The sequence below is a fragment of the Tiliqua scincoides genome, chromosome 7 (genome assembly GCF_035046505.1).
Source record: "Tiliqua scincoides isolate rTilSci1 chromosome 7, rTilSci1.hap2, whole genome shotgun sequence".
In the NCBI taxonomy this organism is placed as follows: Eukaryota; Metazoa; Chordata; class Lepidosauria; order Squamata; family Scincidae; genus Tiliqua; species Tiliqua scincoides.
In genome coordinates this window covers 31150640-31177274 of record NC_089827.1, presented here as the reverse complement: position 1 = coordinate 31177274, position 26635 = coordinate 31150640, and the positions used below count along the sequence as shown (strand labels likewise).

At 44.3% G+C, this 26635-nt stretch overlaps 1 protein-coding gene across 2 annotated transcripts in view; it reads left to right on the top strand.

Moving 5' to 3' along the window:
- Positions 1-26635, top strand: part of MKLN1 (muskelin 1) — a 163680-nt gene that overhangs the window by 128651 nt on the left and 8394 nt on the right. For both annotated transcript variants that reach the window (XM_066634642.1, XM_066634643.1), the window contains one exon: positions 18082-18229. In XM_066634642.1, the coding sequence (XP_066490739.1) occupies positions 18082-18229 (148 nt within the window). The remainder of the gene's footprint in view (positions 1-18081; positions 18230-26635) is intronic.

The following is a 26635-nucleotide window of genomic DNA, read 5'->3' as shown; positions in this document are numbered from 1 at the left end:
TTCCACTGCATCCTTATAGTGAGTTAACCTTTGTTCCCTTACCCTGGGATAAACCCCTGCTGCCCAGATGGTCTCCTCATATCTGCAACAGCTGTTTTGCTGGCATAGAATCAAGGACAGTAAGGGAGAGGGCAGGGATAGGATCCTGGTGCATACTGGTGCCGCAAGAATCCACCACCTCCCTTCCCTATTGTGTCTGCTCCTACCCACCCTGTTTCCCCCACCACCTGTCCTCATTACCAGCTTATTTGCGCTGGTGGTGAGTGGCTCCTCCATTGGGCATGCAGCCACCAGCCATGCATCATGCTTGCGGCCTCATCATGTACACTGCTGCCACAGCACTTCTGCCAGTGGAACATGTGTTCCATCTGTGGATCCGTCAAACAAGACTGAGCTGTTAGTATGTTAAAAACAAATGTTTAATTTTCCCAGTTGTATATTTTCAAAATATTGATCATGGAACTGAGGTAGAGAGCCACCTGTCCATGATCACACAGCCAGTTCCTGACTGAGTTCAGTTGTCTGCATTTTTGGAAAAGTTGATTAGAGTAGAAACTCTGATGTTTCCAGGCATTTTTTTTAATTTTTTTTTGCATCCTTGAGAACTGGTAACCTGAGTTAAATGAAACTTGAAATTCTCTAGGCCAGTGGTTCTCACACATTTAGCACCAGGACCCACCAGGACAGAATGAGAATCTGTCGGGACCCACCAGAAGTGATGTCTTGACCAGAAGTGACATTATCAAGCAGGAAAATTTTTAACTATCCTAGGCTGCAATTCTACCCACACTTACCCAGGAGTAAGTTTCCTTTACTATCATTGTTAAAAGAATATACATAGTAGTTTGTTAAAAGTACAGGTTTGTAACATTTCCTCCAGTGCAGTTACATATCATGGTAGCATCAAGTTTAATATATTAAAAAAAATATTTAAATGAATGGGGACCCACCTACTGCTCTAGGCTCTAACAAGTCTTTGCTTTCATGGAAAAGATAAATGCTCGAAAATATCCTTTTCTCATTTGCACCACATTTTAAGTGAATGCTGCAACTTGAGAGTAAGATACTGTTAGTTCTTTGCCTTAATTGTTGAAAGTTGTTGCTCTTCAGTACCCAAACGTACCCCAAGCTTTATATGGTGTCCCTGTTTGGTTAAATACATTAGACCGTTGAACTGAGCAAATACAATCCTTTTCCATTTTTGTGGAAAATACTGGGACTGCCTAAATGTGTCCCCCTTTCAGTTCTCTCTCTAGAGCAGTGGTTCTCAAACTGTGGGTCGCAATCCACTAAGTGGGTTGCGATCCAATTTCTGGTGGGCTGCAAGAAGCTGGCAGCCGCCATCTTGGAAGATGGCAAAAGACCTGGGCGGTGCCATTTGGAAGTGGGCAAAGCCTGGGCACCACCGTTTTAAGCTTTCCAGCATTGAGAAGTAAACTAAGAGTGGCTTGCACATGCGCAAAGAAAGCAGCATGCCACTTTCCCCAGAAAGCATGCTGCTGCGTTTCAGCGGGAGCTCTCTCTGCACTTGGAGGCTCCCTGTGGGGGGGGGGGAGGCAATCGCGAAGCATGGTCTCGGATTGCAGGTAAAGGAGGACTGGTAGAGACTCAAGAGCACAGCCAGGCTTCTCCCCACCAGCATCTGTTGGCTCAGCTTCCCAGACAGGATGGGCTGCCTCTGGGTTGCAAGACAGAGCAGCTTCCCTCCACACTGCACCTGAACTGGGCTGGAGAGCTTGGGCAGAGACCTGAACACAGGGCTTGGGTGAGTAGAGGCAGACCCGCACTACACATGGCCGAGGCAAGCCCAAGGACTGACTGTGATGTCCCCTCTTGTGAGCCTGCCTTGAAAGCAGCATTGCCACAATCCCCCCCCCCCCCCCGCTGCCATCCTCAACCCTCAGGTTGCTGCTGCCCCCTTTCTCCCAGCAGTTCTTCCAGGGCTCTTTACAGGGGTCTTGTTCTGCGCATCACCACCTTTCTCTTCCTCCCTGGAATTGCATGGAAGTGGCGATCCTTTCCTGTCCTGGCTAGCACGTCCTTTCTTCACATTTTTGTCAAGGTGAGGGGGTCTCCATGGTTACCTATCTGCCAAGAGAGCAGCCGGGAGAAGGGGGGGAGGAGGAGGAGGCAGGGCAAGCCTGGCATGGGGGGGAATGCTGCTCCCCCAGCTGCTTCTCTGATGTGCAGCCCTCTCTTGTTCTTACTTCTTTGTTAGGCTACAGTTGCCTACTGTTACCTAGGAGTAACAGTAATTGCCAATAATGGGAGTTAATTCTGAGTAGATGTGCTTGGGCTCTTAAGCACCTGGGAGGGGGAGGTGTCCCTGATTTTCTTCCTTCTGAGGGGGACACTCCACTTCCCCCTCCCATCTGCTTCTCTGATGTGCACCCTTCCCCTGTTCTTACTTCTCTGTTAGGTTGCAATCTTATCTGCTGGTACCTGGGAGTAAGCCCCATTGCCAATAATGGGAGTTACCGTAGATACTCTCCTATAGGGTGAGAAATTTTGGTTAGTAAATCAAACTTAGATTATCACCTGCCTGACCTCCAAGGTCAGGGGTCAGTGCTTTTCAAGCAACTTCTGCAACCAAAGCTTTTAAAGCAGTGCAGAGATGTTTAGAGGGCTGTCAGTCTCCAAGGCAACTTGTCCAGGGCAATGCTTCAGACAAAGTTAACTTTTTATTCTCCTGCTAAAGGCTTCCTTTTAAATCAAGCAATTGTTCCATTTTGCAAATGCTGCTGCAGCCTCTGCAGATACTTTGCAGAGGTCTGTTTTTTTTAACTCCAGAAAGTAATCCTCATTTCCATTTGGAACAAAGTCCCAGGCAACAATTCAGTGCACCATTATTTAAGAATAACACCCAAGGAAAGCAGTGGGTCTACTTCTGAGTAAAGACGGTTGCAACTGTGTGCAACTGCTCTTGCTCACAGTCATTTCTTGTTGCTTGTCTCTCTGCTGTGAATTGAATTGCACATTCCCAGTTACATGTTTTTTATATGTAGAGCCTCTGGCTTAATACATAAGGCACCTTAAAGAAGGTTTTGATTAATGGTTCTCCTGTAGTGGTTCCCAACTTATTTTGACTTGTAGCCCATTCCAAAAATTGTACCCTCTCATATTAGCTAAACGTTTGTAATTAATATGAATAATATAAGTCCTTATCTCCTCTATGTGAAAACCCATACTTCATGTATCATAGTATTTTCTCTTTTTATCTGTTTGAGGAACTGAAGACTATGCCTTTTAACTGTTTTGCACCGGAAGTGTCCTGAGAAATTCTTGGTTATTGATCGCTTTACATATTATGTTTCAGCTTTTTTTAATGTGCTGGTTTTCAATTACTGATTCATACATGAATTGATGACCAAAAACTAGCTATTGGTGGGGCTTTCACAGCAAACTAGCTACCTTCCTTCCTGCCTTGCTGGCCCTGCAGGGCATTCTGGAACACTCCAGGTTGTAAACCACTGTTCTACTGGTATGTTGTTTACAGAGTTGCAGAAGAGAGCAACCAAAATGATTATTGGGCTGGGGCACCTCCCTTATGAGGAAAGGCTACAGTGTTTGGGGCTCTTCAGCCTAGAAAAGAGGCGCCTGAGGGGGACATGATTGAGACATACAAAATTGTGCAGGGGGTGGATAGAGAGATATTCTTTTCCCTCTCGTATAACACCAGAACCAGGGGACATCCACTAAAATTGAGTGTTGGGAGAGTTAGGACAGACAAAAGAAAATATTCATTTGCCCAGTATGTAATTAGTCTGTGGAATTTCTTGCCACAGGAAGTATTGATCGCATCTTGCCTGGATGCCTTTAAGAGGGAATTGGACAAATTTCTGGAGGAAAAGTCCATCACAGGTTACAAGTCATGTGCAGCCTCCTGGTTTTAGAAGTAGGCTACCTCAGATTGCCAGATGTAGGGGAGGGCACCAGGGCACAGGTTGTGTTGTTGTCTTGTGTGCTTTCTGAAGCATTAGGTGGTCCACTGTGAGATATGAGAAGCTGGACTAGATGGGCCTTTGGGCTGATCCTGTGGGGCTCTTCTTTTGTTTTTAGTGCACAAAGGCCGCAATCCTAACCACATTTTCCTGAGAGTAAGCCCCATTGAACAAAATAGGACTTACTTATGAGTAAAACTGGTTAGGGTTGTGCCCTTACTCTTAGTGTTGACAAGAGTTGTGAAGACCAGAATTTAAAAAGTTAAAGAATAAAAGTGTATCTTATGATCTTTGACTATATTTTTAATAAATTCGAGACTGTACAGTTCTTAAGTAACAGTTCTTAGGTAGGTTATTTTTCAGGATCTGGCCTCTGGTAAAAATCAGACAAAACTAGTCAGACACCCTCCTAAGTTTAACCCCACCACTTATGCGAGGGTCACAGAACATTCCATGATTTTTGGTTCAAAAACTGCCCTCAATTTATCTGTGAGATTGACTTAAACGGGAGTATCTGCGGTAATTCTGAGTAGGCTTGCTTAGGCTTGGGTGAACAGCTGAGAGGGGGAGGCAAGGGGAGGCATCCCTCCTTGTCTTCCTTTTGAGGGGGATACTACTGTTTTTATTCCCTTATTTACAAAAACTCAAGCTACTTCGTCTATTGAGGTGTGTGAGTAGGGTGCACTTGCTTCTGGCTAGTGCAGAGCACAGTATCAACATCCACATCAATGTCTGTTAGTTTCAAACGCAAGGGAACGCACCTCAATACAAGAAGTAGCTTGGGTTTGTAAATAAAGAAGGAAACAAAAACAGTAATAAATACACAAATATTTTCTTCCAGATGTTTTATTTTTATTCTTTTTGCTTCATAGCAATGGTGGGGGGAGAATTTGAAGAAGCTTCTGAGTTGGAATATTTTTTCTTGTCATTTACAGTTTGAGTTTCTAGGTAAGAACAGTGATGTTAGTTCCTGCTTGATGACATCACTTCTGCTCTGGCATCACAGTGATGTCACTTCCTGTTTGATGATTTCACTTCTGGCCATGACATCACTTCCGGTGGGTCCCAGACCGATTGTCATTCTCAGAAGTTGGTCCCAGGCTAAAAAGGGTGAGAACCACTACTCTAGAGGATAGGTCCGTTCTGGCTTGAAACAACAACTTGGCTGAACTCTGTTAGGTTCTGTCGATGTATATATTATAAGGTGGATAGTGACAATTTGACACATGGTTTTGTAGTAGATTCTGTACCTCCAGCAGGTACTGTCCCACTTAAGAAATTAAAACAGTGGGGAATAGATCTTGACTTATTAGGTTTCCTAAGTCAAAGCAAGCTTTTCAAGTGATTAAAAGGAGAATTTTATACATAGAATTCCATGAGTTGCTGATGCCAACAAAACATGTTCCCCATTGCATCTACATATTCCGATCAAGATAGAACAAAATAGCCACCTTTTTCACCATCCTTAAAGGGCCACAAAAGAGCAGAGCATACTCCTTGGCAAGATGTAATGCTATGCTATCCGCCCTAATGTCTGGTAGACTTAAGGGGGTACCATACTTTGAAAAGCATTGCCAATGTGGGCAGGGCACAGAAACAATATTGCATATGCTTTTAGACAGTTCACTTTTTGAGGAGACGTGGACAAAGCTCCTAGGCTCAATCTGGGCTAATACGGGAGACCAGACCAGGAAAAGGTCCAATTTGTTCTATCCACAAAGTTGGTTGATGTAATGGAGAGAAAAGCAGCCTTTCTATGGGAGATTGCCAAGAGTCAGGCTAATGAACAACAATAATGCTGTAGTCGGGGTACTTGTGGATTGTGTGGCTCTCATGTAGTCTTTGTATTATGCCAATAAAGGTTCCTGTACAGTACGCAAATGTCATATTGATGTACAGCACATAGTTTCTTTTCTTTTTAGTGGACACCTGTGATAAGTTCATATTCTGTGGGAAAACAGACCCTGCTTTAGTTGGTTAGTGTCAACTGTGTCTTCCTAGCCAAATGTACTAATTGCATGTTGTAGTTAGACAATGAAAACACCACAATTACCCTTCTTTTTTAAGCTGCCCTGCTTATGTCGAATAGTAGACTTTGTAAGCAAGTGAACTCATTTAGAAATCATGAATGAACAGAATGCTGGTTTACCATCACTGTGTGTCTAAGAAAGTAAATAAACACCACTGAACATGTCCCTTGTTTGCGGAGGGATATGTTAGAATTAACCCTTCTTAATAAGGAAGAACAAAACCCCATTATATTCAGAGTTGCAGCAGATGACTTGCTGCTTCAGTCAGAGAGGCTCAGTTTTGAATACAGGCAGTCAACCAAACTCACATTTGATCACCAGTCTGCCTGTAGGAGGTGTCAGAAAGGGAGCTGACAAATTTATGGCTAGCAGTGTGTCTATTTTGCATGAAAGCTAAATGGAGCTACCACATTCAAAAACAGTGTACCTCTGAATAACTCGTGGAGGAACAAACAAGGGGAAGGCTCTTGGTTTTGTACCCCATTTGTGCGGTTTCCTGGAGGCATTAGGCTGGGCACTGTTGGAAGAAAGATGCTGAACTAGATGGTCATTATTTTTCTAATGTCATGCAGTTGAGTTCCTTTTATGAGGATGTTGAATTTGTTTCTACTCTGATGTTGCGTCTCAGTGAGGCTTTGTCCAGTTCTCAGCCTTGCCTTTGAGAAGGTATACCTGTTGTCACCATGCCAGTCGAATGTTGCTGCTGATACCAAGATAGGCTTTGAGAATCTCCGAGCAATTTGCTATCCCCTAGTCTCAGTACATATACAAGTGTGAAAGAACTGCAACAAATTTTACATGCCCCAGGGAACTTTGGATTTGTGTTTATCATAATGGGTCTGTCCCCTGTGCAGGCTGCTCTTGCATTTGAGGGGAGTTTCGTAAGTGTTCAATAACATGGTGTGAGGCAGGGTAGTGTTTGCTGCTCATATGAAAAATGCATGGCTTTCATTTGGGTGAATGTAAACCCTTGGATGGAGACTTTTGGAATCTCATCTATAGTAAGTGTATAAGTAGCTGATCTTGTTAGGGTCTTTAGCAGTGGTTTTAAGAGCTTGTGGATGTTAGAGCATTCCCTGAAGATATGCATTACTGCCATATAGGTGTTGACCTTGACCATACAGCTATGGCCTGTGCATTTTTGAGGTAGGGTATGGAAGTGTCACAACTAGTGGTCTCATGCTGGAGCAGATGGTCTAAAGGTGATTGCAGTTGTTGAGTTCCATACTATGTGCCAGACACTCCTATTTAACAGCTAGGCTTCCTTTTAAAGAACGATACAGGTCATGCCTCGTTATCTACTGGAATTCCATTTCTGAACCCCAGTGGATAAAATAATCAGTGGATACCAAATCAGTGGGGGGGGGGGAAGCTTTAAAGACCCACTTCTAGGTTTCTTGCTCCATTATTGTCACCCCATAATGCTATAGTTGCTATATAACACATAACTGGGAGTGTGCAATTCAGTTCACAGCAGAGAAACAAGCAACTGGTATAGATCAGGGATGCTTAAACTTTTTGTTACTAGGGCCGCATCATAAATCTGGCATGGTGTCAAGGGCTAGAAAAATGAATAAATTTAAATTTAAATAAATGTAAATAAATATATTAGATACAGAACTCCATCACGCAACATTAATAAAATTTCCTCAGAATAATATTCCCCCCAGAGAAATTTAATTCCCTAAGGGCGCAATCCTAGAAACCACTTCAACTGGCGCAGTCCCTTACTGTAACGCATGTTTGTGCCTCCTCAAGAGGAAGCCAGACCAGCGCTCTGAGAAGCGCCAGCCTGCAGAGGCTGACATAAGTCTCCGCGCCGGCTTCTCCTTGGATGCTTGTATCGGTCCGGCTGGGCCCACGCAAGCAGAAAATGTAGGTGGGGAGGAGGCGGGAGGGAGGCATTCCTGGGCAGGGGGAGGGCAGGCAGTAAGCGGCCCCAGCTGCAGGTGGGTGGGGAGAGGAAGGCAGGACTGGGATCCAGCAGTAATGCTGGGTCCCAACCCCTGTTCCCGGGGAGAACGGAGTGGCTGGAAGCCACTCCAGAGGTGACACAAGTCTGAGGAGATCCATAGGAGTCAGTGGCCCTTACTTGGGGGTAAGGGGAAAAGTTTCCCCTTGCTTCTAGCTAGCCGCTTCTGGTGACTATCCTGCGCTGGATACGGTGCGAGCCTCTTGGATTGCCTGTTCCAGCGCAGGATAGGATTGTGCCCTAAGAAAAATAAATCTCTGAGAGGCAGCACAGCACAATCACTTTCCCAGGTTCTCCCCAATGGAAAACGATTTTCCTCACCTCCACCAGGGCAGCATTAATAAAGTTTTCCCAAAAAGAAAAAATAATAATAAAAATAAATTCCCTAAGAAAAAGGGACCCATGCAGAATAACTAAACTGAAAAACTCCATTCTCCTTTCAGAGATAAGCAAAGCAGGCTGCTACTGAAATGGTAAAAAGTACACAAAACTATTTCCCCAGAGAACACCTCATCTTTTAAAGCTGAAAACAACTGAAACACTGAAACAACCAACTAAAGCTGCAGCACTGGCAAGGCTAGAGATGTAAAATTGCTGGAAATTTTGAAGCTCGGAAAAAAACCCAGATTTTTTCCAGTTTTTTCAGAAAAAAATGGAAATTTTTGGAAAAATTTGAAAAAAATGCGACATTAGCACTTTTTCTTTTTCTTTTCCAGATTGAAAGTCATTCTGTTACTTAAGGAACATAAAATATGACTATGGCCAATTTGACTTGGCATAAAATTATCACAACTAGCATATTAAAAATATAGTGTATCCAAACAATTATTACAAACAGAATTTACTTTTTTTTATAATATTTATTTGTGATTGTAACAAATGGAGCAACAGTCTTCTGAACTGTTTACTAGTTTATGTGGAACAGACAGAAAACCTCCACAAAACAATTTTTAAAAATCCAGAAGTAACAATTATTCATATTTCCTCTCCACGGTATTAAATAAAAATAAAAATAAACCCATTCTCATAAAAAGAATTGAAGAGGAAGGAAGTGTATCTTCTATGTGTGGAAGTGGAGTGGAACTAAGATTCAATGAATGGGCCTGAAATTTAATCAGAATCATTTTCTGAGTTGTAATCATCAGTATCAGTTTCAGTCTCTGCTTCTGCAGCTACTCTGTTGTGTCTGTCATTATCACAGTTATTATGGACTTCTAAAAACTGAAGGTTTGCCCAGATTGAAACAAGCTTCTCTACCTTTTCACATGTCAGTTTATTTCTTGATTTAGTGTGAGTGTTTCCAAACATAGACCAGATTCTTTCACATGCTTCAGAAGATGGAGGAATCTGAAGAAGCAATAGGAGTCAGAGGCTGTGTTGTGCAAACACCTTGCCACCATGTTGCAGGAGGAATATGTTTGGCAGAATCCGAGATTGCATTCCTGGACCAAATCCCTGAAGATGTTGCTATATTATGTTGCTATCTATATTTGAAAGTAATATGTGATTCAGATGCAGTGATTGCTGCAGGAATTGGCTTTTGAATCTTCGGGGAATTTTGCAGCTGAACCCAGAAGACATCCTGATCAGTGATTCTTATGCTCCTGGGTACTTTTAAGATCTTCAACTATTACTGTTTCTTGAAGAGCTTCTTTGTTTTTCAGTAAACTTTCAAAGGAGATCACCACTGTAGCCCACCGAGTTTTACTACAGAGCTTCAGTGTCACTATTTTATTCTTTGCATTTTTTTCTACTTGCTTCTTGAAAACTGCAGCTACAATATGAGTACCTTTTACATGTTTTATAACTTCTTTTGCTTGTCTATAGATCATTTGAAGGGTGCTCAGTTTCATAATATTATTAAGAAGCAAGTTTAGCCCATGAGATGCACATCCTATTGCAGTAATACGTGGATACTTATCATCATCATCATCATTCATCATTCTTTATTTACAGTCACAGACCCAACAAGGATACTTATCCATTATGATCTCCCATGCTGCTTTCATATTGCTGGCATTGTCAGTCAGCAAAGCAAATACTTTACCACTCCCAATTTTCCGTAGGACTTAACATATTTTACAGCTAATATACTCTGCAGTATGTCTGTTCTCTCCTGTTTCAAAGCTTTTGTAAAAAAACTGTTTGAAGTATTGTTATACCAAAATTTATAATTCCTTCTCCTCTCACATTTGTCCATCCATCTGTAAGTAGAGCAAGACACAGTGCTTTATTAATTTTTCCTTGCACAGATTCCATTACATGTTCATATTCTGATTCCAAAATAGGCTTGCTCAAAGAATGTCTGCTGGGCAAATGGTATGATGGTCTTAGTAATTTCAAAGCTTCCTTCCAGTATGTATTTTCAGTTGTTGAAAATGGTGTTCCAGAAGAATATATTGCTTGCAAGAGCTTGATCAATTTTTTTCCTGATCTTCAGGTGTCATCTTGTCTACAAATGAAGTTATTGAATAATTTTTGGATGCAGCAGTCTTCAGTATCTGTTTACTTGAAGATGCTGCTGATGGGACAACACTTTGTGTTGCTGCTGATGTTTATAGTAGAAAGAGGACCTTGAATGAGAACATTGAGAAAAACTGCTTTCATCATTGTGGTCCTCTTCACTTAGATCCATGAAGGATTTTTTAATATCTACAGGACACTTGTTACATACAAAAATGTGTTTTGTCATCCTGGTAGCATTTGGAAATGCATATTTCATCTGACAATACTTGCAAATCACATTTTTCTTCTCAGAAGAACTTGTAATGTGAAAATGCCTCCATATGCTAGATGTTGGTCTCACCATTTTCCTGAGGGGAGTAGGAAAGAAAAATAATTTAATGGTTAGTTTGATTAGTTAGTTAGTAAGGTTAGTAAGATTAGTTAGACACTAATCTTTCGTTGCGGATGAGGGAAGTAAAGAACCAGATTAGTAGTAATTAAATTATTATTTACACAAAGGTCATAAAGATAAACTAATGTAGCTAAATGATTCAGTTTTCTGGAATCAGATAAATGTAAACTCTTAAGTTTTTAAATTAAGTATATTCTTTCAGGTCCTTTTTGTTGCTCTGTATTTTCTTTCAATGCTTTGAGGCCTTGTGAAGAGGACAGAACAGAACCAAACATACCCACCCACATGCAGAAACAAAACTGAAACCTTTTTCTTTTCTTGTGACAATTGCAGTACTTCCTAAAAGAAGAAATGCATCTTGCATTGGATAGTTCAGTTTGTAAGCAAGGACTTGCTTGTCCTCAGTGCACAGAAATTAGAATAACCTGATACCATGCATACTTTTTAGAAATGATTTGGAAAATATTTGAACACCTTGTCTTAAAATATTTTATTCATCATGTTAAAATAAAACATTCCATAATCAATTTGTTCTTTTTTTTTCTTTTTTCAATTTTTCCAATTTTTCAGAAAAAAAACAAAAAAGGCTTCAGGATTATCTGGTGTGCTCCCTGGGGCATTTGGTGGGCCGCTGTGAGATACAGGAAGCTGGACTAGATGGGCCTATGGCCTGATCCAGTGGGGCTGTTCTTATGTTCTTATGTTCTTATAAAAAACTGTGTGTTTTTTTTCTGAATTTTTCCGGTTTTTTCTGGGCCTTCAGATCTCTACCAGAGGCTCTGCATATAACACACAACATATAGCACATAACTGGAAGAGTGCAATTCAATTCATAGCAGAGAGACAAGCAACAAGGAATGACTTTGAGCAAGTGCAGCTGCACATAGTTGCAACCCTATTTACTCAGTAGTAGACATTGATTTCCATGGGTGTTTTTCTTAATTAATGTTGCCTTCAACTTGGCAATGAGTCCATCCTTGTATTGTAAAAACTAGACCCCTAAATTTGGGAGTGTGTGAAATCCTTTGAAAATGACTTGCTAGGAACTATTTTGAGGAGCAGCAAAAAGAAAAAAAAAAGGAGACATTTTACCTCTTCTCAATGCTGGAAGGGAGATGAAGGTGCTTATGGGAGTTGTGCAGAGGCTTTGTGTGAGGAGTAAGTGCTGCACTTCTATAGCAGCAGCCCACAGACTACAATTCCCATAAATGCCTTCACTTCTCTTCCTGTTTGGAGAAGAAACTGAAATGCCTGCCTCTGAAAACTAATTACTAGTCAAAATTCTCCCTTTTCTTCCACCCCTGTGTCCTGCTGCCTCCAATGCATCCTTGGCATCACCTGGCAGGACAAAGTTCCAAACAACACAGTCTTGGAACGAGCTGGAATCCCTAGCATGTATGCACTGCTGAAACAGAGATGCCTGCGTTGACTCATTCATGTCGTGAGAATGGATGATGGTCGGTTCCCAGAGGATCTCCTCTGTGGAGAACTTGTGCAGGGAAAGCACCATACAGGTAGACCACAGCTGCGATACAAGGACACCTGCAAGAGGGATCTGAAGGCCTTAGGAATGGACCTCAACAGGTGGGAAACCCTGGCCTCTGAGCAGCCCGCTTAGAAGCAGTCTGTGCAGCATGGCCTCTTCCAGTTTGAAGAGACACTTGGCCAACAGACTGAGGCAAAGAGGCAAAGAAGGAAGGCCCATAGCCAGTGAGACAGACCAGGGACAGGCTGCACTTGCTCCCAGTGTGGAAAGGATTGTTACTCCCGAATCAGCCTTTTCAGCCACACTAGACGCTGTGCCCGAACCACCATTCAGAGCGCGATACCATAGTCTTTCGAGACTGAAGGTTGCCAACCAAGAGTGTCCTGCTTCTCAACCCAGTCCCACCCCCACTTCACAAGACAGCTGAAAGCGTCTCAGAAGCTCCCAAAGGCTTCTGCTTTATTCACTGTATTGACCCATGTAGAAGTCAACCCAGGTTTTCAAGCTCAATTATTTTTTTGACTTGTAGTTGGTCTGCTGTGGTCCATGGGTCTCCGAGTGCCAGATCAAGGGGTCTCCGGGGGCAGGGTTTGGACTGTGGGCTGGGGTTTGGGCACCCCTGAGCTAGCCAATTGAAGGTTGCAGTTCCAGTAATGTATTGTTAAGTTGTTAGTAAACCAAGACCAGTGTGAGATACAGTGATCTTATGATGCTTTTATGGACTTGTGCTCAGGCTTAGGTGAATGTCCAGGTGCAGGATTTGAGCTGCTCTGCTCAATCTATGTCGGTGATAGAGCGAGGATGTCACTGAAATGGCATACTACCTTGTGTATAAAAGTCTTATTTAGGAAACTCATGATTTTTATGTGTTTGATTATATGAACATGTCTTCCTTTTTTAAGAATGGAAATGCTTATGCTGCAGTGGCCTTTGAAGGGGTTGCTGCTTGGTGGGGCGCTTGGAGTAAGAGGGTACCTGGGGACAATGCAACCGAGTTTTGCCAGCTGATAGCAGCTATTAAAGACTCAGAGGTTCATTAGCTGTGATAAAGGGACGCCTGTGACTGGATCTTGTGTGGACTGTAGAAAAACGGAAAAGTATGGATGCCATTATGGGCCCCAAGTTTTGCTTATGATTATGGGGGAGAAGAAGTGTGGTTTTCCCTCCCAATCACTTTCTGAATGAAACTTGCCTTTCCTTCCCTCAAACAACTATTTTCCCCACAGGAGCAAACTTGTAGTTATAGGTGCTGAGTCTCTCATCTGAACAACTTGCACCATTGGTAGTTGAGCTTTCTCAGAGGCATGGGCATCTGAGGAGGCTCATTTGTGGATTGGAGGAGGCTGGTTGAGTACCCCTCCCTCAGCAGCACTGAGGAGTGAGCATTTTCCAGTTGATTCTCTTTTCTCAACCTCTCCATAGAGTGCTGTGTGGGGAAGTGGGAGGGCAGGCACAAAATCAGAAATGCCTCAAAGACTCCCCAAACCCTGGTGTTGCCCTCCTGATCTGAATTGTGCTCCCCACCCATGCTGCTGTTTATCAAAAATTCACACAAGATCCACTCTCACATGTTATCCCATCACTTCTAGCAATATTCTGGCAATAAACCTCTAGTAGATAAGAACTGAAAGCATCAACTTTGTGACACCTGACTGTGTTTTACTCGAGTTTTCAGTTTTCTGTATGTTCAAGTGATAAAGTGTGATCAGGACACATTTGGATTAGAAGCAAATGAATAGCAGAGGATTTGGGTTTGTGGAGGTAGTCTTGTGTGCAGGTTTTTAGCTGCCTACTGAGAAGCTGAGTGCTGTCTTAGGAGTGGAGTGATGTGTGTTTTCCTGCTTTTATGGTATGTGCAAAAAAAGAAGCAGTGGTTTGAGATTAGGCACTTATATGCTATCATCCACGTTTGAGTACCATTAACCATGATGGGCTGTAAGCAGAATTTATTCCTTAGGAAGGAAGCTCCTGTGTGCAACTTGATTAGCATAGTATGTGATTAGCATACTTGCTGTGTATGAAGCAGTGTGTCATTTGCAAATAAGTTTACTTATTTGCTGAGCAACTTGTTTGAATGGCAGGAACTTTGACCAGTTTGCATGCCCTCCGCCTTCCTAAACTGATTCAGAAGAAGGAAGAAAATTGAACCAATCACACAGATCACATGCAAGTTGCACATTTTTACTGAAAGGCTGGGAACTCCACGAAACAGGAACAGGGATTCACCTAACAAACAATTGGAACTGCCAGTTGTTTGGTTACTTTATTGTGAATATTAATGTGAAATTAAGTAGCATTTTAATCTGAAACAGAGAATAAATTTAGAAGGTTCTTTGAGACTTTTCTGGGAATTCCCTGCAAAAAGGCTGTTTCTCTCCAAATTACCCCTTGAACCGCAGGAAAAGTACTTTGAGCAGTCAGTAAGATTGTGAGCTTTTTGGCACAAACTCCTAGTCCCCATACCAAACCGTAGTACATGTAATTGAAATAACCGCATATTTGTTCCCCGTTTAGCCAGTGTCCATTTCTTTTCCCTTCCTTCATCTCCCCGTTTTCAATTTTAGATTAACTCCTCAGGGACTCGTTCTCTTTTATACTCTATATAACACCGTATGTGTTAATGATGCTATCTAAAAATAGGAACCAGTGACTGTGAATTAATTTGGTTCTAGTTATAATCTCACCTTTCTCTATTCTTCCCTCCTCCTCCTCCCAGTTGAGTAAGGCTCCCACCTTGACTTTCAGGAATTGTGATGTACTTATTTGCATTTGTTAAAAAATTATGTGGCAGAAGATCCTTAGTTTAAAAACAAAAAATACCCCTTGTTAATGAGTGAAGTTAACAGCATTTGTGAATATACACAGGCAGGAAGAAGGCATAGCACTTCTAGATCGATAGTTCTCATACTGGTTGGTCACAACCCACTAGTTCATGTAAAAGGTCCTCTGTCCCTTTAAGGGGCAAGGGAAGGTGAGAGGGAGCAACATGATCCCCAGAATTGCATTGCTGAGGGGGGTGTTTTCACATACTGTCACTAATATAGGGCTGCTGGAGGAGGTGCCAGAAGATTGGAGGATTGCAAATGTCACGCCTATTTTTAAAAAGGGAAAGAGGGGGAACCCGGGAAACTATAGGCTGGTCAGCCTAACATCCATACCGGGTAAGATGGTGGAATGCCTCATCAAAGATAGGATCTCAAAACACATAGACGAACAGGCCTTGCTGAGGGAGAGTCAGCATGGCTTCTGTAAGGGTAAGTCTTGCCTCACGAACCTTCTAGAATTCTTTGAAAAGGTCAACAGGCCTGTGGATGCGGGAGAACCCGTGGACATTATATATCTGGACTTTCAGAAGGCGTTTGACACGGTCCCTCACCAAAGGCTACTGAAAAAACTCCACAATCAGGGAATTAGAGGACAGGTCCTCTCGTGGATTGAGAACTGGTTGGAGGCCAGGAAGCAGAGAGTGGGTGTCAATGGGCAATTTTCACAATGGAGAGAGGTGAAAAGCGGTGTGCCCCAAGGATCTGTCCTGGGACCGGTGCTTTTCAACCTCTTCATAAATGACCTGGAGACAGGGTTGAGCAGTGAAGTGGCTACGTTTGCAGACGACACCAAACTTTTCCGAGTGGTAAAGACCAGAAGTGATTGTGAGGAGCTCCAGAAGGATCTCTCCAGACTGGCAGAATGGGCAGCAAAATGGCAGATGCGCTTCAATGTCAGTAAGTGTAAAGTCATGCACATTGGGGCAAAAAATCAAAACTTTAGATATAGGCTGATGGGTTCTGAGCTGTCTGTGACAGATCAGGAGAGAGATCTTGGGGTGGTGGTGGACAGGTCGATGAAAGTGTCGACCCAATGTGCGGCGGCAGTGAAGAAGGCCAATTCTATGCTTGGGATCATTAGGAAGGGTATTGAGAACAAAACGGCTAGTATTATAATGCCGTTGTACAAATCTATGGTAAGGCCACACCTGGAGTATTGTGTCCAGTTCTGGTCGCCGCATCTCAAAAAAGACATAGTGGAACTGGAGAAGGTGCAAAAGAGAGCAACTAAGATGATTACGGGGCTGGGGCACCTCCCTTACGAGGAAAGGCTACGGCGTTTGGGCCTCTTCAGCCTAGAAAAGAGACGCCTGAGGGGGGACATGATTGAGACATACAAAATTATGCAGGGAATGGACAGAGTGGATAGGGAGATGCTCTTTACACTCTCACATAATACCAGAACCAGGGGACATCCACTAAAATTGAGTGTTGGGCGGGTTAGGACAGACAAAAGAAAATATTTCTTTACTCAGCGTGTGGTTGGTCTGTGGAACTCCTTGCCACAGGATGTGGTGCTGGCGTCTAGCCTAGACGCCTTTAAAAGGGGATTGGACAAGTTTCTGGAGGAAAAATCCATTATGGGGTACAAGCCATGATGTGTATGCGTAACCTCCTGATTTTAGAAATGGGTTAAGTCAGAATGCCAGATGTAGGGGAGGGCACCAGGATGAGGTCTCTTGTTATCTGGTGTGCTCCCTGGGGCATTTGGTGGGCCGCTGTGAGATACAGGAAGCTGGACTAGATGGGCCTATGGCCTGATCCAGTGGGGCTGTTCTTATGTTCTTATGAGGTGCAGAGAGTGCAGGGCTCCCTGATGATTGGAACACTTCAAAATAAGCAAGCGTGAAGCACTTCCTCTTTGCATCGCAACCAGGAAGTACTTTGTGCTTGCTTATTTCGCAGTGTTCCAAGCATTGGGGAGCCCTGCGGAGGGCTGCGCAGGGCTATCCGCACCTCCTGGAGCCTCCAGCAGCTGTGACAGTAAGTGAAAGCACCCTCCGCCCCCCCTTTAGCAACAGGATCCTAGAGATTGTGATCTGGAGATTGTGCCACTGACCTTGCCCCTCAGATCAGTGGTTCATTATCTGTGAATTCGCTATTTGCTAGGCTTTCCAAGGAACCTATCCCTATTGATCTGAGAGAAGGAAAACTCTGATCCCAAACCTCCACTGCCTTGTGGCTACATCCAGTTATGAAAAAGGCTTCAGGAGTCAACCTCGAGGCAAAATCCAGAGCTGGAGTCCCTGAGGCAGTTCATGGCTGAACACAGTCACATTCTGGCAACTCCTGCAACGCTGCTGGAACCAACCGTATTGACTTCTGCCTTTCCATTGGACCATTTCAGCAACATGGAGAGGGGGTATTTGCTTCATGGGTAACAGTCTATCCTCTCCATATCTACTTTACCCAGGCTTCGCACTCTGTTCCAGAACACTATTCAGAGTGCGATACCATAGTCTTCTGAGACTGAAGGATGCCAACAAAAACCCTATTGATATCAAGAATTGACTGTATGTGGAAACATCTTGAAATTTTTTCAAAAACGTTTTTCTTTTTGGAGGTTCCCTGAAAGTGCTGCAAAGATGTAACTTTATAAATGTTGTGCGAACACATCATCTACAGTAGTAAATTAATTTCACGACCTCCTGAAAATCAACTTGCAACCTCCATGTTGGGAACCACTGTCTTATAAGATAAACTGTTTTTGCCTTGCCTTACCTGTCCTGAACTTTTAAGTGACTTTATCCCATCTCATAATCAGCCCCTTGCTTCTACTCTCTTTCTGTGTTGCCCAATTTCAACATTATCAGTTTGTCTGTTAATGACTTTGTTGGATAAAATTTTGACTTTCATGAGAGTGTAAGCAGTTGTTCTGAAGCAAAGAGCACCCTTTGGTTTTCAGGTGATATGCACACACTCTTTTCAGAGGCAATAAAATTCCTCTGCTTTTCACACTCTCATCAACAGTTCCAATGACTGGTTTCACCCAGAGAGCTACCATTGATCCAGAGCTGAATGAAATCCACGTGTTATCTGGGCTTAGTAAGGACAAAGAGAAAAGGGAAGAGAATGTTCGGAACTCTTTCTGGATTTACGACATCATGCGGAACAGCTGGTAAGTGGAGCAAGGCTCTTCTCAGGAAAACAGGACACTTCAGCATGGTGACTTGTAAATGTTACACTGTAGGGAAGCACACAACATACCAAGATGTTATCAGGTCTGTACAAATACTTAACAATGCAAAGGGTGTGTGGGAAGAAGTAAATTCGACCTTAGACTTTAGCTTCTTTGAAAAAAGAAGCAAGTATTTTGAGAAAATTTGTCATTGCATAGCAATTACTATTGGTATTAGTGTAGTTCTACAATCAAATACTGTGACATACTGAATCCACATTTTGGACCTAGATGCATTTTATCTATACATGTGATGCTTGATGAATGGTCATTGTGTGGGTGGGTGATCTGCAGGGAGGCAGCACAAATCAGTATAATCCTGATCCCCTGTTGTGCATTCAACTAAATGTCTACACAAGACTTGTGAGCAGAATGTAGGCATGCAGTGGTGTCACTAGGGGGATGTGGGTGGTGTGGGCTGCACCGGGTGATGCACTGTGGGGGGGCGGCATGCTAAAATTGCAGTGGTTAGGAGTAATACCATCATGTTATATACTGTTGGATGCGGAATTTCCAGCAGAATATGCAGTGCAAAACATCAGAGTGAAATATCTCCTTTCTATCAAAAGTTATGGCCAAAAAACCAGAGACCAAAAAATGCATGAATCCCTATGGAAAGTGAAAGTGAGCCGTATTGTGGGTTTGCTGGCGAGTAGGCGAACTTGCCTTAGTGCATCGGAAAGGGCAGGCTGAGAGGAATCCAACAACACCTGAATGGTCCTCATCCAATGAAAGCAGCCCCCCAAAACACCTGAGAAGGAAGTCCCTCCCTCCAAGGCTCAGACTGTATTGAGCCTTTTGGAAAGCAAAAATAAGCCTCACAGTCATGTTTACTCGCGAATATGCAAACATGCCTTGGCTGGTGATCAGACCAGGCAAAGGGGAATGTGAAGCCACCAGAATGGTCCAGATCTGCTGGAACTGAAGCTCAACAAATGCTCCAGAAGGCAGCCTTCTCTCTTCCCCCCCCACCCGCTAAAAAGGATCAAAACAGAGGCATCAGCTGATAGAACCTTTTTGAGACTTGCAAAGCCAGGTGGATCCTGAGAGTGATCTGAAGTTCTTAAATTGAACTGGGCACTGGGTAGGGCTGAAAACCTTACTTGATTTTTTTTTTGGGGGGGGGGGTGTTATTGCAGACAGGCTACAGAGGAAATTCACTTGGTGGACCAGGGCTGGCTTCTGCTTATTTAATTATTTGTTTTACTTTAATTATTTATACTTATTTATTTTAATTTGCCTGATGATGTCACTTCCATCATGACATCACTTCTGGCGGGTCTTGGACAGATTGTCATTCTAAAAAGTGGGTCCAATGCTAAACATTTGAGAACTTCTGCAATAAGGTGTTAGTAAGTTGACACCCTGGGGGGTGGTGTGACACAACTAGTAACTAAAATCACAGTTTGGAGGAATAATACCATCATGTTATATATCAATCATTGTGTAATTTCATGCAGAATGTGTTCTATCTTTGTTCTATCAAAAGGTACAGCCAAAAAACCAGTGGGGGCAGAGTGATAGTACATCACCACGCCCACCACCTGGAGTGTTGCCCCGCCCACTGCATGGGGGGGTGACGTGCTGACATCCCGCACCGGGTGACGTGAACCCTAGTGACGCCACTGTAGGCGTGTACGTATGACAGTGGTCAAAGCATGACAAAGAGGCTCTTAATCAGAAGTTCAGGTCTTTCCAGTGGCATACCTAGAGAGGGGCAAGCAGGGCAAATGCCCCAGGCGCCCCCAGGTTGCCTCCAGGGTCACCTCCTTGAGCCTCGCCCCCCCAGAGGAGGCACCGCCGCCAAGCATTGCTGTGGAGAGACAGTGAGAAGCTTCCTCTCAGGCAGTGACTCAGCACCAGACTGTGCTGCCTGCTCTCCCCTCCTTTATAGGAGGAGAGGAAAGGGGCTCCCTAGAGAAGCAGTGCGACTCCCGGTGCCCTGTCGCTCTAGGGCGCCCGTTTGCTCTCTTCCGAAGGGCCCCGCAGGGTTTTCCCCTGCCTAACTTCAAACAGCTTATTGACAGAGAGTGGGCAAACCCAGCCAAGAGTAATAATTCTAGCAGACCATCCACCAGGTTTTATAATCTGACTCCTGAGGCCATGCCCCTCTTTAAGCCACCCCTGGTAGAACCCTCAGTAGCCTCCTTGGGTTCTACCTCCATGCTGGCTTCAGATAGTGATGGCCCTCGCCAGGACCCCATAGATAAGAAGGTAGAGCTAGCAGTCAGAAGTGTCTTTGATGCCTCTGCTAATGCCCTCTGGGCCTCAGTAGCTTTGTCCCTCTGCTCCCGTGCTGTCCTGCTGTGGATGCAGGAGTTCATCAACAAGTACCTCCTCCCAGCCAGGCCTGCTCTGACTCAAGGAGCTGGACCAGGCGGAGTGTAGGCTCAGGTCTTAGAATCGATCAACCACAGTCTTGGGCCGTTTGTCTTGGACCTATTCACATGCCATCAACTCTTGAGGTTCTGTCCCATGGGCACTGCCCCAACACAGAGGGGATGGATGCCCTTCACCAGCCATGACCCAGGGGCACCCAGAACACCTTCCCTCATATCAAGCTCATCCCAAGAGTTCTCATAAAGGTAAGGCTAGAGCAGGCTGAGGTAGTTCTAATAGCTCTGAACTGGCCACACTGACCTCAGAGAGACCACACTGACCTCACTGACCTCAGAGAGATAACCTCCTGTCCCAGTGTCGAGTCCTTCACCCACAGATAGTCATGCTCCACCTAGCTGCTTGGAGGTTGAGTGGAAGAATCTGGCCAAGCTAGATTACTCCTCTGCCGTTTTCTCCACCCTCCTGGCCAACAGGAAGGCCTTCACCAACAGGGCTTACAACGGGACCTGGCAGGTGCTAATGGAATGGTATTTCTCACACCAGTGGAACCCGGAAAAGATCAAGGTGAGGGACCTCCTGGAGTTCTTCCAGGACAGCCTGTTCTCCACGTCCGGGTTAGTCTGGAAGCTGGAAACATATGAAAGCAAAAAAAGAAGAAGAAGGGAACAGGTGGTAGCAGGTGAGATAGGGACAGGTGCAGGAGAGAGACCGTTGGTACCTGGGGACCAGCCGCTGGAGGCACCACATCCCTCCACATGCTATGCCAGGATCCACGCAGATCAACGTACTTGATTTCAGCAAAGAATCGGTTTGGACCACTTCCAAATTTTTTGGGAGGGGCCTTCAAGGCTTAGACAGTCTGGGGGATCCAGGCAACCTCTCTCCTCAGGAAAACTTTTGATCTGACCTGCCTACCTGAGAGGAGGAGCTACCCAGTTGCCAAAGACTTACCCAGACGTGGAGACCACCAAGAAGCAGGATTCGCAGGTAAGTCCAAATCTCGCCATTTACACAGCAAAGAGGCTCTTAATGCAAAGAAGAGGCAATTATCTCCAGTAGCCTGTGCAGCCAGGCAGTGTCTTTTTACACAACAAAGACACTAGATTGGGTTGAATGTTTGCTTAACAACCTAATCACACAACAGTGGGAATCAGAGAACTGTTTGCAGTTCTCTGCAACTGTCCATCGCAGTCCATCGCAGTGGCGTAGCTAATGATCCTGTAGCCCAATGCCATGCTCAAAATGTTGCCCCAGTAGTGATGTCACAACCAGAAGTGACGTCATGCCGACACTTTTTTAAAAAGTGAAAATTGGGAGGAGCCCACCTCCTCCCCCCAGCAGCTCACCACCCACTTGATCTGCTACCTCCCCCCAGTTAGTGACATAGCTAAGTCATCTATCTGCTTCCTGAGGTCAAATAACATTTGTAGCCCCCCCCCGACTAAATCAAATTTAATTAAGTAAATAAATAAAAAGTGTGCCCCTGATTGGTTTAAAACACTGTGCTGTGATGAAGAGCAATAGTGCTTTTTTACCCAGTTAGTAGGATAATAATACAGGTATTTATATAGTGCCTTTCTCGGTCGTCAGATTTCTCCTCAGACTTTATTCAAGGCAGTTTACAAAGGCAGGCTGTTCTAAATCCCGGTAGGGATTTTTACAATTGAAAGGTTCTATCTTTCAAGAACCACAACATTTCAGATGGATCTTTCTGATCTGGTATCACATTCTGGCCTCCAGTTTCCTCCCACGCAAGCTGACAAGCATCTCCTTCATCTCTCACATGGAGGGCAGCCAAGACGCTTCTTCGCTTACACCAAAGAGCAGGTGGAATAACTCGGCTCGGCTTGTCAGCTGCTTCAAGGTCTCACCATTCACGGTGCCGGTGGCCTCGAACTGGCAACCTGCGGATGTTATCTTCAGGCAAACGAAGGCTCTACCCTCTAGACCAGACCTCCTGCCCCTAATTGTGTTATGATTCATGGAAATGAGAGCTGAATCATATTAACACCTTTTTGGTTTCATGCTGTATCATGATAACATGTCTTTGGCTCTCAGAACAATCAGTCTCATAGATCGGTTTTGAGTTAAGAAAATCCACTTTTTTTTCCATAAGGCAGTTTTCATTTTCTGGTTAATTGGCCATAACCTTTGATAGAATACAGATATTCCAATGTAGTTTTTTGTAGCATTCAGCATTAAATTATGTTTCCAATTATATATATGATTAATATGATGGCAATATTCATACATGGAATAATACCATACATGATGGCATTATTCACAATTTTGGTAATTAGTGTCAAGCTCAGCTTGTTGCCCCCCTAAAGCTTGATGCAACTGCTACCCCCTGCAGCTCCTTAGCTACACCATTCCCCATCATTAAGTGACACATACCTGTAGTGGCATTGTTTTGGGATTAATTTATCTAGAACTATGATATGTGACTCTTTGGCCTCTTAGATGTTTTCTACTGGAAGATCAGGACCAGGTGTATTGCTTGTGTCTGATAGTGTTAAGAATCAGGATCCTCTGAAGTGTGAGACATGCCGCTTGACCTTGCCCAGCATGAATCTTTTGGGGGGAGTGTGTGTGTGGCTGAACAGTTGAGGAGGATAGTTAATTCATCTCCTTGGGAGTGATTACTGTCAAAGGTGACGGTGGTTCACCTTCTCCTGAAGGAACACTCCCTAGGCCTAGACCCAGTGGTTTTGTATGATTTCTAACCAACCCTCCATTTTTGGGCAAGGTGATCACATGGGTGGTGGTGTCTTAACTACAGGGAATTCTGGAAAAAAGCTGATTATCTGGACTTCTTTCAGGTCTGGCTGTAGGACAGAGATGGCCTTGGTCACCTTGATTGCATCTACAAAACAGGGACCAAATGCGTACACCTGTGGGCTGGGCAAAAATGGATTAATGACCTGCGCTGAGAACTAATGGGGAGAGTGCATCCCTGTTGAACCTTGCGGCAATGTTCAACACTATAATATAATATAATATCACCTTCTGGAGCAGCTGACTGGGTTGGGGCATGAAGGCACAGTTTTGTTGTGGTTCCACTCCTTCCTGGCAGATTGGACCCAGATGGTGACACTGAAGGATACCTGTTGGGCATCCTGGTGGTTGACTTGTGGGGTGCCATTCTGTCCCCCATGTAAGCAACATGAAGCTGCTGTGGAAGGTCATCATGGGTTTTGGAGTGGAGTGTAACCAGTATGCAGATGACACCCAGCTCTGTCTTTTCCACCATCCTCCAAGGGGGCTGTCAAAGTCCTGGATGGCACTGGATGAGGGCTGAAATGGAATTTGGACAAGACAGAGGTCTTCCTGGTCGAAGAGATTGTGATGCATGCTCTAGATCTACAATTTGTAGGTAGTAGGGGTAGTATTCCCTCTGAGTGGGGTAGTACTCCCTCTGAAGGAGCAGGTTTGCAGCCTGGGTCATACTGGATCTGCTGGTGTTCCTGGGTGAGCCAAGCAGCATCTGTGGTCTGGGGGCTTTTGCCCAGTTTCGGCTGGTGTATCAGATGAATCCATATGAGTCAGACGGATCTGACCATTGTGGTTCATGCCCTAGTGACATCTTGCCTAGACTACTGTAATGCACTCTCTGAGGGGCTGCCCTTGAAGGTGGCTCAGCAACTGCAGTTAATGCGGAATGCCCTGTTGGTTGCCTGGGCTTAGCGGGCTGATTCTGCCACATCATTACTCTGGCGGCTACACTTGCTGCCCATTCCATTCCGAGCCCAATTCAAGGTGCTGGTGTTTTAAAGCCCTTTATGGAATAGGGCTTGGATACCTTAATCATGTATACCATGTAAGGGCTTGGATACCTTAAGCCTTCTGAATGTCCCCTATGATTGGCAAATAGGGTCTTGATGAGGTTACTGACACCATCTAAAGCCAAGAACCAGAGAACCTGAGGACAGCCCCCCCCATATCACTTCTGGTGGAGTTTAAAAACATTTTTATTATGCTTGACTTTGGAGAAGTGGGGAACTACCTAGGAAGAAGAGAGAAAACTTTGTGCTCTTACCTATCTGAGCCATTCAAGGACAGAGTCAGTTGGATCAGACAGTGGTCCTTCTATGAGGGTCGCCCAGAAAGTAATGCACCACATTTTTTTCTTCAACAATTATTTATTGAACACAATGAAACTTACACACAAGAAAGAATGATGTTTCTTCTACACTCCCTATTTTTCCACATAATCTCCGTCCAGTTCTATGGCCTTCCTCCAGCGAGACACAAGGGCATGTATGCCCTGTCGGTACCACTCCTTGTTCTGGTCACGAAGCCATTTCTGCACTGTGCGAATCACCTCTTCGTCATCCTCAAAATGTCTTCCGCGAATGGCATCCTTTAATGGCCCAAACAAGTGGAAGTCTGAGGGAGCTAGGTCAGGGCTGTAGGGTGGATGGGGTAACACAGTCCAACCCTGTTTAGTGATGTGTTCCGAAGTCCTCAAACTTGTGTGAGGCCGAGCGTTATCATGTTGAATCAAACATTCATCTGGGTTGTTATGGCGCCGAAGTCGCTGGAAGCGCTTCTTGAGTTTGGTTAATGTCTTCACATAAGCTTCAGAATTGATGGTGCTGCCTCTTGGCATCACATCAATGAGTATGACGCCCTCACAGTCCCAAAACACAGTGATCATTACCTTACCGGCGGAAGCAGTTGCTTTGAATTTTTTCTTCTGTGGAGATTGAGGATGACGCCATTCCATCAACTGTCGTTTTGTTTCAGGCTCAAAATGGTGAACCCAGGTTTCATCACCTGTCACAATCCTGGACAAGAACGCTTCCCCCTCATCTTCAAAATGTTTCAGCAACTCAGAAGAAATTTTTTTCTGAGAGATTTGTGGTCCACAGTAAGACAGCGCGAAACCCATCGTGCACACACTTTTGAGTAATCAAGAGCACGGATGATTGCATCCACACTTCCTTTGCTGATTGACAGCTTCAGCGCCAACTGCCTAGTCGTTATGCGTCGGTCCTCACGAATGAGCACATCAGCAAGCTGCGTCTTGTCAGGTGTGACAGCCGTGGATGGCTGCCCCGAACGCTGCAAATCTTGGAGCTCTGCCGAACCGCCTTCTAATGGCCTCACCCTCTGTGCCCAGCGACTAACCGTACTTCTGTCGACTGCAGATTCTCCATAAACTGTACACAAACGTTTGTGAATGTTCCCAACAGTTTCTTTCTCCGCAGTGAGAAATTCAATGACGACACGCTGCTTGTAACGTACGTCACTTACAGACGCCATTTCGAAACACTGCTGCAGCTACGCTATCTGTCTGAAGAAACCAAAAATTTGTGTGCGCACTCCTGAAAATTCAAATAATGTATATCTAAAGTTTCACATTCATACCATTACTGTAGGTATGGTACAAAAATGTGGTGCATTACTTTCTGGGCGACCCTCGTAGTCTATCATTTTACTTCTTACAGTAACCAGAGGGAATTCTCTAAAGGATTCTCACAAACAGGGTGTGAAAACAGCTTTCCCCCTTATTTCCTTTTGCAACATGTGGCAACACGTATCCCAGGAAGGGGGGGAGAGACTTGAAACATGGAGGTTTCATTTCACTATTGTGGCTCATAGCTGCAGTTGGGTCATTCATCCATGAATTTAATCCATTTTTAGTTTGACTTGCAGAATGGAGAACTCTTAGCTTAGCTGTGTGCTGCAATACATTGTAGCCTCCTGAGTGCCCGGAGTCTGTTTTGGCTGCTTCTGATGCCTCTGTGCAAGTGCAGGGAGCCCAATTTGGTTCAGAGATCTCTGGTTTCCCCAAAGTGCTCGCTTTCACTTGCTGTTTGTGACCCCCATCCAAGATGCAACTCTTTTGAGAATCCCAACAAGGGATTACACCGAATTAGTTTGACTCTTATCTCTGCGAGTTCTGATGGTGATGCTTATTTAAACTACTGCTAAAACTGGAGACAGAATGTTCTGATAACTGAACTGTCTAGATGAGCTCAGAGTCCCAGGCAGGTGGAC